Below are 15,195 nucleotides of genomic sequence, written 5' to 3'. Positions count from 1 at the left end.
TGCAGTGACCGTTTGCACCCCCCTGTACTAAACGAGACCCCCAGTTGGAGCATGCAGTAATTACACACGCACAGTGCAAGCATTGTTTCAAGCTTTTCTCGGCATTACATTCCAAAAGAGACCAGAAGAGTAGCACGAATGCAGGTTTCCCTTTTATGTCCAAGGGGACATGCAAGTATGTTTGTAAGTACTTGTTGATTGGGTACCCACCGCGGTTGCTCAGTGGCTAAGGCGTTGCGCTGCTGAGCACGAGGTTGCGGGTTCGATTCCCGGCCGCGGCGGCCGCTTTTCTGATGGAGGCAAAAAGCAAAAACGCCCGTGTGTACGAGATTTCGGCGCACGTTAAAGATCCCCAGGTGGTCAAAATTAATCCGGAGCCCTCCACTACGGCGCGCCTCATCGCCTGCGTTGCGTCGGCGCGTTAAACCCTACAATCAATCAATCAATCAATCACTTGGTGATTGAGTACAAATTTTTTAAGTTTTTGATTGTTGGCTTTAAGGCACTTAAATGTGTCTGAAAATAGGAGGCAGGTAATGTACGGAGGTGGCTCGTCCTAGAAATATCTGTAAAGCAGCTTCCAGTTCCAAATGCACACCCGTAAAGTTCCGATGTATTAGTGTTCCAATTCACATTGTTCCGATTCACTCCTAGGATAGGTGTAGTGCTCTGCTCTAGTCATGTGCTAAGATTGCAGTGGTCAGTCCCAGCTGATTTGCATCGGGTAATTCTGGTTCATAATAATGCTGCCAAATTATTTAAATGCATTTTACTAAAAACATCAGGTCATTCAGGAATGCAATATTGTCAAATCGTTTCCGGAATTTAATTGCGGACACTAAATCGTTTTTATTGTTCTACATAATTGTCCGCGTCGTTCTTGTTTTTTTCTCATGTGCAAATATTGAAATGCCTGCAAATTACTTTGACACCTGGCGAATATCCATGTAAAAAGTGGTGTTTGGGATCATAACTTGTGACTTAGAGTGGAAGGTTGCTGCTAACTGAGCACTGGTATATTTGGGACTTCATTGCTAGTAAACCATGGTCAGCCTCCCATCAGAGGTACTGAATTATTGAATTCCTCTTGCTTGCATTCACCCTCCAAACTTGACATGCTGTATGCGACTTCATTGGAAAAATGGCTTGAGAAAAACTTGCAAAAATGGCCTCAAGCTCAGATAACTTAGTCCTGGCAACATCAAATTGGTGTCTAGTGTGCCAAAAAGATTGTTTTGTTTAAAAATAAAGTGAGACAAATACAATCAGTTTCTAAAATATCACTTAATCAAAAAGAAGAGAAAGTGCTATTTTATTTTTGCAAAGCTCTTTTCGGCAGAGTTGTTTAGTGAATACTTGTCGCGGAAAGAATGCTAGATACTGCCGTATGTTTCTTCATATTATGCTGCACTAGTGCTGACATTTTTACAGTCAGCGCATTCACTTTATCGTCTGCTTTTGTTAGTTCGTCTACTAACCACTCAGCCTTTATTCCCTTTTGGCGTACCTTCGATTCCGAGTGTGCTGTTCAGTATTTTCAATATTGTGTCTTCTAACTTGTAAGCTGAAGTCGCAGGACAAATTTGGCCAAATTACATATTGAGTTCAATTGTGTGCCATTGGTTGGGTTCTGGAAGCTCTGGCATACGCAGTCGAGACAAAACAAAACTGGTGATGCACACATCAGCTGCCTGCAAGTTTCACATTCCAGCCCATTTGATTGTGTTTCGTTCTCAGTTTCGTCCGCCGTGATTTTGTCTGCTGTGTGAAAGAATGCGCTGTGCAGACTATCCAGGGCTTCTAGACAGGCTTGTCAAGCCCACTTATATAGCACACATTTAATTAAATTTCAAGACCCTTCTAAGTTTAGTTTAGGCTTTCTCTGCATTTGTTTCGTTATGCAGCAACTTTTTTGTTTCTGCAGCTGGGTTTCACATGTCGACATGCACTGGGGGAAATACACGAAATGTCAGGTGCATGTCCCTGTTGACAAAAAGCCATTAGCCCATGAGACCGACCGTTGTCAAAGTTGTCTCACATGAGATGGCTTTGCTTACATCAGGTGACAGCATTGATGTCTGAGCAGCAAACACCATCCTGGTGTTCTTTTTTTCCCGTGTCTGGCACCCTTTGTTAGGAAAGAGCTTACTCTGAAATTACCTGCTCACGTTAGGGCAACCTGTACCCTTACAACTCCTTGTAGAACTGTGTCAAAAGTTTCAAGAAAATGCATATGTGCCTTTGTCTGTGCATTTGGTCCCTTTTCCCTGCCCACACCTTGAAGCCGTTGCTGCTGGCATTCATGAAAAACCTATGTGGGTCATCAGATTGTGATGTCTGGCTGTTGTTTGTGAATGATAGTTTTGCTACTGGTGTACTTTAGGCTTAGTGTTGTGTTGTTGACGCTTGCGTGACGTAAATTTTGGAGTGGTAGTGATGGAAAAAAAATTACTGTATCCCATGCATAGTTGGGAATTGATGAGAAAGGAAGCTTCAATTGTATACCAAGTCAAATTCGTCCCTCTTGAAGTACTTTTCGAAGTATTTATCTGCCGGGCAAACGAGACGCACTGCTCTAGCAAGACCACGAGAGTTGGCTGGTGACTGAAGTGCGGTCAACAGTGGCGCATACGTCAACTCCGCGAATTGGTTTGGTTGATGGCACTTCCGTTGGGCTGCCAAACTGCACGAGGCACTTGCTTGACCTTGGCTGAGTTTGAAGGTCAGACGGACACTACCAGGCATTTTATAGGTTTGTACCTGGAGTAATAAGCAGTTGCCGGAGGTGTGTTTTAGCTGTGAAATGTGCCAGTGAGCAGTTCTGGTGCAACGAATGCCAGTGGTAGCCATGTAATGATAGTGTATTCCCTCTAAATTGAATGCTTTCGTCTCATCTGACTTGCATTTTTTTCTTTTTCTTTCCTTTTATTGTCCCCCTTGCAGGAGGGTTTGGCTTTGTATTCGCAGCCCAGGATCTATCGACGAATCGAGAATATGCGCTCAAGGTAAGCAGAGGAACACCCAACAGTGGAGTTCTTTCAAGGGGCATTGAAAGTTGGGGGGAGGGAGGGGTGTATTTTGTGGGAGCACTGTTCCTATACATAGTGTATTTCATGTAGTGCACAAACTTTGTCCTTGGTAGCTTTTCTGGTGTTTCATCTAATGACAAAAGTTTCTTCTTTTGTTTAGCAGAACATTTGAAGACTTGATGTATCACCCTTGGTCCTGCTGCTGCTTTCTGTGGCAGGAGTAATGTGTTGCAAATTGTGGGGTGCCAATTGAAAGCTGGCAGTGTATCGTTTGTGTGCTTGCCAGCATTTACGTTAATGTTTTGTATTACTAGGCCCTTTTAATGCGCCTTCTGTTTGGACGTGGCAGGCTGCGGTATGGAAAATGATTTTAGCGGTGCAATAGTAGCTGTCACTGCATTTTATTCACTTTGTGGATTTCAGGAAAGCAGTTGCTGATGATTGCATGTGCCAGCTAGCTATGTTTGTCTGTTTGTATGGGCAAATCTGTTTCAAGTCCCTTTAAAAACTACCCTGCGCTTGGCAACAAAGGTTGCCTGCAGGCTTGGCGGTGAGACTGCCTGCGGTTTTCTTGAGAACAAAAGCATATCTGTGGCAATCTATCGGTCCCCCACTATTGGAGCCAATCAGAAAGCCAGTTGTTATCCACAAAATAGTTACAGGACTGAAAGCCACTCCGAGTAGGTGCTGAAAAATGTGGGGAATCCCCCAAGGGAAGCGAGTTTCTAAGAATGAGAAAGAGTAATGGCATTTCAGTCTTCAGTGCAGTGTTTTACGGCTTAAAAGGAATGCTGTTCAGTTTTATAGCAAACTTACTAGTAGGAAACATATAAAGGCATTGAATTTCTTCTATTACACTTCACATCTGTATTCACTTGGACAATGCCTCCAGTCTTTCACTGGGGGCAAATACATGCCTGTCTTAGCATGGTAGTAGTAGGTGCCCCACCTCTGAAAATCGTGTCTGCTAGTGTGAAGCTTGTTAACCAAGGTCACAGAGCAAAAGAGCTCCATGTGAAAAGAGCAGTGCCAGCCAATGAGCTTTCCAAGCGAATCATCTGCTATCATCATTCCATTCACTGTTGTTCCACTGCAAAGTACTGCAACTATTTTGGAACCAGTCAGGGTTGGATCGATGACCATGCTAGGCTCAGTGGCTGCTGCTGTATGTGCCAGTGGAGAGGGCAGTGGACACACAGGGTGTACAGTCATGGACAAATAAAATGAGAACATGAAAATATGAACGAGAACACGCAAAATTGGAGAGCATGGATAGTGGAGATAAAATAATGGCTCACTAGTGGCATATTTGGAAAGGCACATTTTCAATCTCTGCTACTCTAATGAAGTCACACGACAATTTCACTTGCATGGAAAGAAATTGCGCTATTTATGTGTGTTCTGGTACATATTGTCGAGTTCTCATTTTGTTTGTCGATGACTGTACAGAAGATGACAGTGTGGATGGGGGCCTAGCATAGATAGTCAGGTACTGACTTACATGCCCTTATCTTCTGGTGTTTTTGCAGTGTACCATTTCTATCACCTTTATCGTCTCCCGGTAGTTTCAGAAAAAGGGCGGACGAACTAACCCGATTGATATCGACACTTGGCGTAAATGACACCAAGATCACCTGAGTCCATTGACTCCAAAGTGGCAGCTAAACTAACCCTTAACAAGTAATAGAGAAAAAAAAAACAAGAGCAGTACGAGATATCGAAGTGTAACTAAGTGGCGCTCTTCCTGCTCGAACGCTATCACTTGCGTTCACCTTAGTGAAGCGACCTTCAATTCTTCCTCTGTTGTAATCTGTCCTTTCCTGCCTTGCAGCGGATGTTCGCTGCGGACGAGGAAGCCAGCAAGTCCATTCTGCAGGAAGTCAACGTCCTTGTATCCTTGGCTGAAATGTGTGCGGGATTCCCGCATTGCTCGCGCTTCCTTGTGGTCACTACATCTGCTGCTGAGTGCTTTGATGAATCTGAACGGTGCAGTGGAGCAGGTATCACTGCAATAATCTGTTATGCCGACTACCGTGTAGTGTTTTTAAAATTTTACTGAAACGCTGCTTTGAAGATGGCTGCCACCCGCCGCAGTGGCTCAGTGGCTAAGTTGGTGTGCTGCTGAGCCCAAGGATGTGTGTTTAATCTTGGTGGCAGCAGCTGGCTTTTCACGTGGAGGCAAAAAGTTAAATGTGTTGAGATTTTGGTGCACGTGATTAAATATCCCCAGGTGGTCGAAATTAATCTGGAGCCTTCCACTACAGTGCGCCTCGCAGCCCAAATGTAGCTTCAGTTCGTTAAACCCCCCAAAATATAATTAATGAAAATGGTTATCAGGCTTAGTTAACCAGGAAGGAAGCAGTTGCACGGATCATTGTAAAGGAAGAACAGGAGAAGACTTGGAAGCGATTCAAGTTTTATATTCATATGGAGGCCTATTTAAAAAAAAAAAGCAAGAAAAATGCCTCGATGTGGCCTTGCTGGTAGTTTTAATGCTTTTCTAGGCTGATTAGTCACAAATCGGGATGGTAAACGGGCATAATTTTGAAGCAACTATTCGAGGCTTGAAATTTCCACAAAAGCTAAGCTCTTTCCTTACCATACTTGTTCAAATTGATCACCGGTGATCGATGCTCTATATTGCCGATCTCGAAATGTGGTCACTTCTTGGGCACCTAGTGCACCCATGTTAGGTGGCGCTGCAATGTAGAAGGCTCGTAGTGGTGAACTCTTTTTGTCGTGTGGCAGTTGCTCAGAGGAAGCTTGCCGGGCATAATTCTAGAGCATCAGACCTTATTCCTGCAAGCAGGGCTACCATAGCAAGTCAGAACATGATGATAAACCACAAATGAAAGTTGTGATGATCGGAACGTCAACAAGTGTCCACCACCGAGTTTAGTTTTCAACTCCAGGTGGACTTCGCATCGCTTCCTTGTCCTGAGTCTTGCGCCGGTCGTAGTCATTGACAAGATGTTTCTACATCACGTGGGAACTTATTGGTGCCTGTAATAATTACAAACAACCACATTTCTTCCAGATAACCATCCAAAATTGTACATTTTGAAATGGAGGTTGGACTTTACCACAAAGTGAATGCACCTCGCGTGCTAACTTTTTTTTATATATATAATCTGGCAAATAGTTCTACGCAGCTCAATTTTTTTTCTAGGGTGGGTTTTTGAAATGTTTATCGACAAATTCTATATACTGAATTTTTTCTACTACTGGTGGTTTGTTATACACCTCCTCCTTTTCATTTTCTTTGACGTCTGGGTGGAAATTTTTAATTTGATTATTTTGTTTTTGCAACCATTATTTATGAAAACATTATTAAAGCTGGTGTTAGAAGAGGCGTTGAATCATCTGCATTTTATATCGCTGCCACATGTGCCTAACCAGTACGTGTAGCACAAAAAAAAAAAAGTTTTCTTAGACCCCTAAAATTCGGTCAACTTCCTGCGGTAACGAAAGAGTTAAATAGGCTTGCGAGGGAAGTTGGTCGAGAGTGCTTTCTAAAAGCCCAAATAAAAGAACACTCCCCACAAACACTGGGATGTACTGGAACAAATAAGCAAATTTCCCTCTAAATCTGATTGTAATTGAAATTTTTGGAGTCTGCTCCCTGCAAGAGTCGCCGCCGAGTTTGGTACACCACAGTACCCAAGCAGCTGCTTACATGGTTACTGGTTCAAATGCTTTACTTGTAAGAACCGATTAGTAAAAAAAAAAAAATTTTGTCCCTTGATAACAGCTTTCTGGGCTGGATTCTCATGGTAATTTGGGCAAAAGGCACCAGTGAGTTTCCGCAGAAAAACAAAACAAAAACCAATCATTCTATGGTGGTGTTGATGTAGCACCACTTAGGTTGTCCCAACGAGCTGCCAAAGAAAAATGATAGGAGTAATGCTTAGAGATAGGAAATGGGCATTTTGGATTAGGGAGCAGCCTCTGATGAAAGAACACATCCTAGTTCAAATTAAAAAAAAAAGGGGAGGGGGTGAAGTTGGCCTGGGCGTGCAATTTAGAGAACTGGCAACTATTAAACCATCAGGGCGACGGAGTGGAGTATACCACGATGCAGGGGTGGGACAATTGTGCCATTTTTGCCATTGAGCGCCAAACTTTTTTACCCGCGCCATCCTGCGCCAAACTGCCCCTGTTGCGCCAAACTCTTTTTATCAGCGCCATCCTGCTCCGCAGCGCCTGAATTGAGCCGTGAGATGCAACCGCCATGATGCCCGGCGGCCGAAAACTTAGCTGAAACATGGTGTTTTTGATTTCGTTAAGGCTATGAACAGCTATGGAACTTGGCTTTGGCTTAGCCGTAAGGTCAGAGGCACTACGTGCCATCTGTTTGAATTTCTGTGTGTTGCATTGGCACGGTAGTGTTTGCTGGCGTCGGCCACCAAACGCCGCAACGAAAAATGACCAAAAGTAAAATGTTTTTGTGCCTCATTGCAAAGAGATAGAATAATATCCGCTTGAAAGGTTGTAGTTTATTGGAGGTGAACGTCAATATACTAGTTACCAATTTTTGGCGATCCTAGCTTTTCTGCCTGCAACTTTCCGTTGCTTCGTGTATGGAACAAACAAGGTCTTTGAAACTTTGACCTTGCTTCTTAACTTGGTGCGCATTTGTTTTGAGGTAATTACTCATTTTTGCGCGTGAACTTGAAACAGAAACAAATTTTAAACTTGAAATGAACCCCCTGTGAAATGGTGGAGGGCTGGTCGCCTTTTGCCTTCCCTCTGTTTTTCTGTATTCAGGAAAGAACAAATAAACTTCAATTCAAGTCAGTTCAACATTGGGGTTAGCTTTGTCTAGTGGCGGATGGCTCCACATTAATCGTGCCTTCTCACACCCTCTAGTTATGTAGTCTTTGGCGTAAGTACATCGACTCTCACAACGTTGTGACGGGCGAAGCCAGCACTGTTTGATAGAAAAAAATGCGAGCAAACGCCTTGTTTTACGGAGTACCTCCGTGGGTTCGCATAAGCACTGCCGTTTACTGGACACGAAGCGAGGCCCATTACCTGATCTCTTTCAGCTCTGCGCGTGAGGCGACCTTCGAACGGTAATAACGAGGCATGCTCGCTGGGGCCCAAGATAACTCCGCATTTTTTAAACCTTTAGATATAGTACAGCAACTGCGTTCCTGGTTCAGAGTAGGTTATGGTGCATGGTAGAACGCCTGATAGAGTAGATAGATCAAACGTACTGGGCAGGGCACATGCACAGCGGCCTGTGGGGAGATTAGGGATGCACCACAATGCTGTGAATTGGTGTTCCATCTGCTGGAAATGGCATTTGTGGCTGCTCCAACCATGCTCCAAAAATACCTTTCTGGCTGCTCCAAGCCTGCTACAAGAGGCACTTTTGCTGCTCCCAGGACTGCTCCCAAGCCCATGGACCCTGCTCCACCCCTGCGCGATGCCTTTCCACGCAGAAATCGCTTTCATGGATCTCCTCCACTGCAGGCTCGAGTGGAGGAGAGTTTCAGAATACAGGGGTACAAGTAACTCGATGGAGGGTTAAGGATATAGGGTGGCAAAGAGTGGATTTGGACCGCGCAGTATAGGGGCAGTTGAAAATCAATTAGAGAAGCCTTCATCCTGCCGTGGAGGCTGGAGATGACGATTCTGATGACGTTGCACAGTGACGGTGATGTCTGCAAGCTGTTTTTTTTTCTACTCTGTGCCTTCTGGAGTGATGGACCTTGACGGAGGGTGCGCAGAAAAAGCTGACGGGCCACCCCAACGTCATCGACTTCATAGCGGCGGCCGCCATCGAGAAGGGCCAGTCAAGTCATGGCAAGTCTGAGTACCTCCTCCTCACTGAGCTCTGCCCAGGTTGGTATACTAGTCACTGGCCACGCTGTCGGCTGGGGAGGCAGGATTACTTGATCTTGATCATCCCAAGACTCAAGATTTGTGCGGTCATGATCTGTTTCTATTGTATATATTTCCGTTCCTCTTAACCTGTCTGTTGCTGACGGCATGTACTTTCCTGACCTGCCATCCTGAGTCATGCAGTTGCTGCATTGCCTCCCCCACCTCATCCTTTCGTTTTAAAGTGTCTTGCGCGGGTGTTATCCGTGAAAAGTTGTCTGTACTACTACTTCTTCTTCTTTCTTTCTTTAGTGCATGAAAAAAAGAGGAGAGGTTGACGCCATATATGAGCGCCAGCACGTTAGCCTTCAATGTACTATTTATGACGGCTAGACGCTGGATGCATCGCTTCGGCCGCTTCGAACCACAAAGTGTTCCTCTTATGAGCCCCTTGATTGCTTCTAGTTCTGTGTGTGGTTTTGCTTTCATATAAAACCTGCTGCTTTTTTCACACCTGTAGACTTGCGGAGGCTCTCCTTTTCTAGGAGGTGATAGAGATAATTATGATGTACTAGTTGTAAGAACAGAGTGTTACTATAAAGAAACGGTCCAGGTCTTAATGCGTCGTGGAGGACCACAGCTGCTGGTTTCTGCATGGCTTCAAACGTTGACTTAATTTAGCAGCTATCATAGCCAACAGGTTTAATTTTATCTATCCTGATTAACATGCTAGCTGTTGCTGCTTATAAAGACCGTGAAGGCAGTGTACAACTTTTATTCAGTCTAAAGATGACCATGGTGGAGTAACAAACATGCTAGGTTTACTGTAAGGTCTACTTAAGCTTATAATTGGGAAAGACAAAGATAGGATGCTGGATTTATTTTTCAGCCACGACTGTGACAAGAATTTTTTTTTTTTAGCTCCAGTGATGAGGTTTATAATTAGCTATAGCTTCCCAATTCCTCTTTACTTCTGAAGCTACTGACATCAGCAGTGCAGAGAAAATTGGGTTTTCACCTCTGAGTAAAGATTGCTGCAACTTTTCGGAATTAAAAAAAATTCTCATTCTATGTCGTTCAATATCTACTAACACTTTGTTTTCTCATCTATGCACGACAAATAACTTGGTCCTCTGGTAGACATCAGATAATTGTTGTGTGTTGCTTACTTGAAAAAGTATCTGCAAAATTTTGTTCTGCGATAAATGTTTTATGAGCGTTTGCCTTTTTTTTTTTTTGCATACAGTTGTCACATGCTTTATTGGTGTGTTTTTTCATTCATTTTTTGTTCTACTGTGCACTTCTCTTATGCTTGTGAAGTTTTGTCATAAAGTTCCGGACCCTCAGCTTTCTGTACTTGAACTCGTTTGACTCAGACGTGTTTATATAGGCTTCACTGATATTTCATGACTCCATTCAGGCTGTTGAGGTTATTATCCACATTTAGTTAGTTTTGTTTGTTTCAGAGGATGTTACGTTGGGGAAATCAAACATAACCAAATAAGGAGGGCTTATTTACACATACCGTGGTGCTGATTTGTTTGCTTATTAACAAAATGTTTGGACTTTTGTGTTTGGCACAGCATTCATCAGATTTTCTGTTGATGTTCCATTTAATGCTGGCTTTACATTCACACAAAAGATGGTACTGGTGACAAGAATTTGGTTACATTCTACATCATTTTGCTCAGGTCCTGTGATTCTTAACAATAGGGTATTGTGTATTTTTATTGCGCTGTTGGTATACCCCAATTGGTATACCACAATACCCTACACAATAGGGTATTGTGTTTATTGTGTACTGTGTATTGATAGTGTATTAGTTTGTAATAGTGTGTTAGTTAATTGTTGCTAATAGTGTATCAGCTTATAGTTGTTAATAGTGTATTGTTAATTGGGATCAGCCGGGTCATGAAAGATGACTTTTGCAAAAGCTTTCGGACTGACCAATGGGCACATTAAACTCTGGGACCGCAAAATTGCTGGGGTTTTGAACTGTCTTAAAAAACAGTTAGGTTCTATATTAATTAAAAGCTTAGTGATCACAAATTGAATCATGTATTTTGCACGGGTGTCAGGCTCCGTTTCTGATTGGTTTGCTTGTGTCGTAGCTTCAGGAAGCGGTTGCTATCAAGAAAATCCCAAATGCTATTTTTTTGAAGTGAAGCTCATACAGTTAGGGTTGCATGTATTTGTCATGTCTGCAAACAAACGGTCTAGTGCCTTTGGAGCACTACATGATCTATATGAAAGGCAATGGAAAACTCTCTCTCCCCCCCCCCCCTCTTTTAAAACCTCTTAGCATAGTATAGCATGTGGTTGCCGCCAAAGTTGCATGCTGTCCAAAACATCACTTCAAGCTCAACTTTGTATGTCTCATTAGATTAGTTATTAACAGGCACTGTTTGCAAGATCAGTAGAGTCGAAACAAAGGCGTGTGCGTGTCTTTCTTAGGTATGACTGCCGTCAATGCTCAAGGGAAATGAAATGTGCTCGTACCTGTCACCTGAATTGTGTGTCCCCTCTGTCGTGTGTTAGACAACTTCATCAAAACAGGAAGCTGGATGATTTTGTTGGTGTTCTTGTTTTAAATGGTGCAGAAAAGACATGGACGATAGTTATGGTCCCTCATTTGTTTACACATAAATGTTTGTCCGCATATTTTTTTTGCGCCTTTTTAAACCCGACAACTTCGCTGGTCTTCCGCCTTCAGAGAGTGGAAATCTGGCCCATGATTTCCTTCCCTTTCTCCCTCTCCCGCCCTCCTCCCCAGGAGGCCCCCTGGTGGACGTCCTTCAGCAGCGGACGTCGCCCCTCTCGCTGAACCAGGTGCTGCAGATCTTCTACCAGACGTGCAACGCCGTCCGCCACATGCACTCGCAGAGCCCGCCCATAATTCACCGGGACCTCAAGGTCAGCACTGTCGCCCAATTGTGGCCCTTGCAAGAGGCCCACCAAGACAGAGTGCGAGTTGGCTTCACCAAAGCGACTGCTGCTTTGTCCCGATAGCAGCGTCAGCTTTATCGCAAACCTCAAAAGAATGATTGAGATATTCAAGAGGAGGGATGAAACAGTGACAACCCTTCAGCCGCTTCCTTGCGGGGTGGTTACGTCACATGCTCTTGTTTCTATTTGATTGGCAGCCTCCAATTAAAGCCAGTGCCAAGAAATGGCTGCGGGCAATTGTAGTGGGAAATCTTGTTCTGTTTGATTGTATCAGCTAACACACTCATAACCATGTTTTCAGTGCTGCCCGTCATTGCATCACTGTAGCATCAAAGTTAAATGTTTTAGAATATTCCGTATGTTTTTTTTTTTCGAGTAACAAAAGCCTTTAGTGGCTAGAATGGAGTGGACTGAATTACCAAGGGCTAGTTTTTTTCAACTTGAACACAGTTGTATTTTGTCATCAGGGGCCCTTTAAAGGGATGCTGAAGTTAACTTATCAAGGTCTCTTTGTGGCTGTGTTGTGTGTTTCAACCGATTATGGCCTTTGCAACGGCCTCGTGGATCATGCAATGGTGCCGCATTGGTTAAAATTTCGAAACAGTGTAACGAGGCAAGACCGGAGACAAGCCTGGTTCACATGGTTTTCTCGTGAAAGCTGTGGAGTAGAATGGAAAGAAAAACGAGGTCAGCTTAACTGTGGTTTGTGAAACATGAAAGAGTCGCATCTTTTGCAAAAACGGGCACTCTTAGTGACGTGGAAAAATGGGGAGTCCATTCTTTCTGATCTTGTGCGAGTTGCGTGTTGTTGTGTCAGAAGTCACAGAAGACGCTTTTAAGTCTGTGATGCTTGATCAAGGCCGCAATTCCTCACCTGTCCAGATTGAGAACCTGCTGCTGAGCGCCAAGGGCACGATCAAGCTGTGCGACTTTGGGAGCTCCACGACCAAGTCCTACCAGCCCGACAGCTACTGGACGGCCATTCAGCGGAGCCTCATTGAGGACGAGGTGGGTGGGGCAGCACATGCTCAGAGCCATGCTCAAAGCGAGGACAGGGCTAAGACCGGCATTGATCTCTCTCTGGTAGATTGCCCCTACTGTCTCAGTGGGGAGGAAAGAAGTGACATAGTAGCAGTTGGTGCGATGGACTGGACTGGACACACGGGGAAACTTCCAAGCAAGCAAAACCACACTCACAACAACACTAATCCCAACAACCTAAATGCTTTCGTGAACAAAGCAACAACGCCAATAAAGCCACATTAAATCAACTTAAGGAATCTCCTAAGCAGTGAAACACACTAATCGTAGAATAAAAAATGATGCTATACCTATCTATCCACTCAGGTCAGGTCTTGTCCTATGCGGAGAAGTAGTCCTACCCAGTCAGTGTTGTGTTGACGTTGTCTCGTCATGGCCGTCGCTGGGTATCTGTAGCGCAGTTGTGCTCATGGTGCTGACTTACTGCTGACGCTGTACTTTTGGGAGGCCAGTGCTCGGGGGCTACTCCTGTCATAGCCGTCCAACACAGGAGGCAGCACTTCCAGTACTGGGGAGAAAAATTTTCATTTTGAGGTTCAGAAACTCCCTATTTCTAGCATTTTTTCCCCGCAGGTTTCTCTAAAATTCTCCGCAAATTTCCCTGCATTCTTTGTGCAGCTGATAGATCTTTACGTGGGTGCCTGCGTGTTCAATTTTGGGCATTAGCCAGCGCCACCTATGTCTACTGTTTGTCGCCTTTTTGGACGCAGACGCCGGCTGGAGAATCAGAGTTTCAGCATGAACTAAATTCCACTGCCATCTGCCGCTCAGCAGCATTTTACTGGGCATTTCACGTTTTGTACCAAACAGCATGCTTACTTTGCATGCTAAAGCTCAAAGTGATAACTGCCCATATGAAAAAGAATGAGATGTTGTTGGGTAATTGAGGTAATTTTAGCTCAGCGCCAGGACTGCTAGTGACATCTCTTCGTGACAGCTTGCGAACTAAGACGGACCCGGAATACTTTTTAGTATACTGCGCATCAATACACGCGAACGGGCTGCGCCACTACAGCTACTTCCGCTTCACGCTTTAGTAGGTCTTTCTCATGGAATATCCTTTCTTCTATGAACTGGATTGGAAGCGGTTTTGAATGTTTGTGGCTTCCGGGAACACGAGTGCGGATGTTTGAACATAAATCCGACAAACTGTTGAGGAACCCTTTTAAAAGAAAACAAGGTAATATATGATGCGAGGCCCTTTTTACTGACATTTTTTACTTTTACTGTACGACTCCTAGAATTCCCTGAAGCTATTAAACATTGCTTTTTTTTCTTTGGGCAAAAATTAGACCCTAAAATTTCTTCCAAAAGGGAAAATTTCTCACACAGAATATCACTGCTTCCTTCCACCTTGAGCTCCGTGTATCATCGTGGAACTCGCGGATTGGGCTCTTTTGAATTTGATGGATGCTTCCATCCTCTATTTGGTGCTGCTGCAAGTTGTATCTGCAGAAAACTCCACCATTGGATCATTTATTTGGCACGACATTTGACTTGTCTTCTCCTAAGGGGTTTTTGGTGCTGCCCTCTTGACTTGTGACAGTAGAGTGCTGCTCATCCTGTCCAGTCGTGATGTTCATGGCATTTGCCTGTTGTTATCGTCGCCTGCCATCCAGGGTTGCTACAGCTACAATCCTGAGAAGACATCTATCCCTTGGCAGTCATCATTGGCATAACCAATGTTTCACCACATTCTGTCTTACGTCATGGAAAGATTTGCATTCTTTTGACGACAATTGCACATGTTTTGCTAGGGTCGTTGTCTTTCAACTAGCTGACACCCGCTAAACAACATCATTTGGAGTGACTATCGCGTTCTTTTTTTTTTTTTATCACAATTATCCTTCTCTCTGATTAGTATTCTCTTCATTGACATATGGACAAGCTAAGCGTAATGAAAAGCATTGTCTATCTCCACAGGGTTGAGTGAATGCATCTAAAGACAAAAAATAATTATTCGTAATTTGCGCTATCCATGACCTATATATATGCTGCGCAAAGCAAAGTCCAGTCTCTTCCTTTTCAGAAAAACGCGTAGTTTCGGGTTCAGCACTAAAATTGTTTTCGGGCCTTCTGTTTGTTGTCAGTGGTATTGCTTCCCTCTGTTATGTGAAGGAAAAATGTTACAAGCTGCCTGCTAGCTCTTTGAACATAAAGCTGCTTGCACGTATGCCCGTGTATTTTAAGTATGAGGAAAAAGTGTAAGTTGTGAGTAATTCAGTATTTTTCTAGGTAACGAAAAATGGATAACAGAAATTCTAAAAACACTGTTTTGCAGAAAGAAAGAAATGCGCAAGAATTTATAGGTTCTGAGAAAAAATAAATGCAGATAAGTGTCCGCTGCTAA

General features: G+C 43.8%; 1 protein-coding gene across 1 annotated transcript in view; it reads left to right on the top strand.

Annotated features, from left to right (window-relative positions):
* Aux (cyclin-G-associated kinase) overlaps nt 1–15,195 on the top strand; it is a 93,274-nt gene that overhangs the window by 6,420 nt on the left and 71,659 nt on the right. Inside the window, exons 2-6 of the mRNA XM_077693209.1 lie at nt 2,944–3,005; nt 4,861–4,920; nt 8,765–8,879; nt 11,632–11,771; nt 12,687–12,812. Coding sequence (XP_077549335.1) covers nt 2,944–3,005; nt 4,861–4,920; nt 8,765–8,879; nt 11,632–11,771; nt 12,687–12,812 — 503 coding nt within the window. The remainder of the gene's footprint in view (nt 1–2,943; nt 3,006–4,860; nt 4,921–8,764; nt 8,880–11,631; nt 11,772–12,686; nt 12,813–15,195) is intronic.

The sequence above is a fragment of the Haemaphysalis longicornis genome, unplaced genomic scaffold, assembly GCF_048455015.1.
Source record: "Haemaphysalis longicornis isolate Haplotype H1 unplaced genomic scaffold, Haemaphysalis longicornis Haplotype H1 scaffold_12, whole genome shotgun sequence".
NCBI lineage: Eukaryota > Metazoa > Arthropoda > Arachnida > Ixodida > Ixodidae > Haemaphysalis > Haemaphysalis longicornis.
Note: the sequence above shows the minus strand (reverse complement) of the source record. Positions and strands in the feature narration are given on the sequence as shown.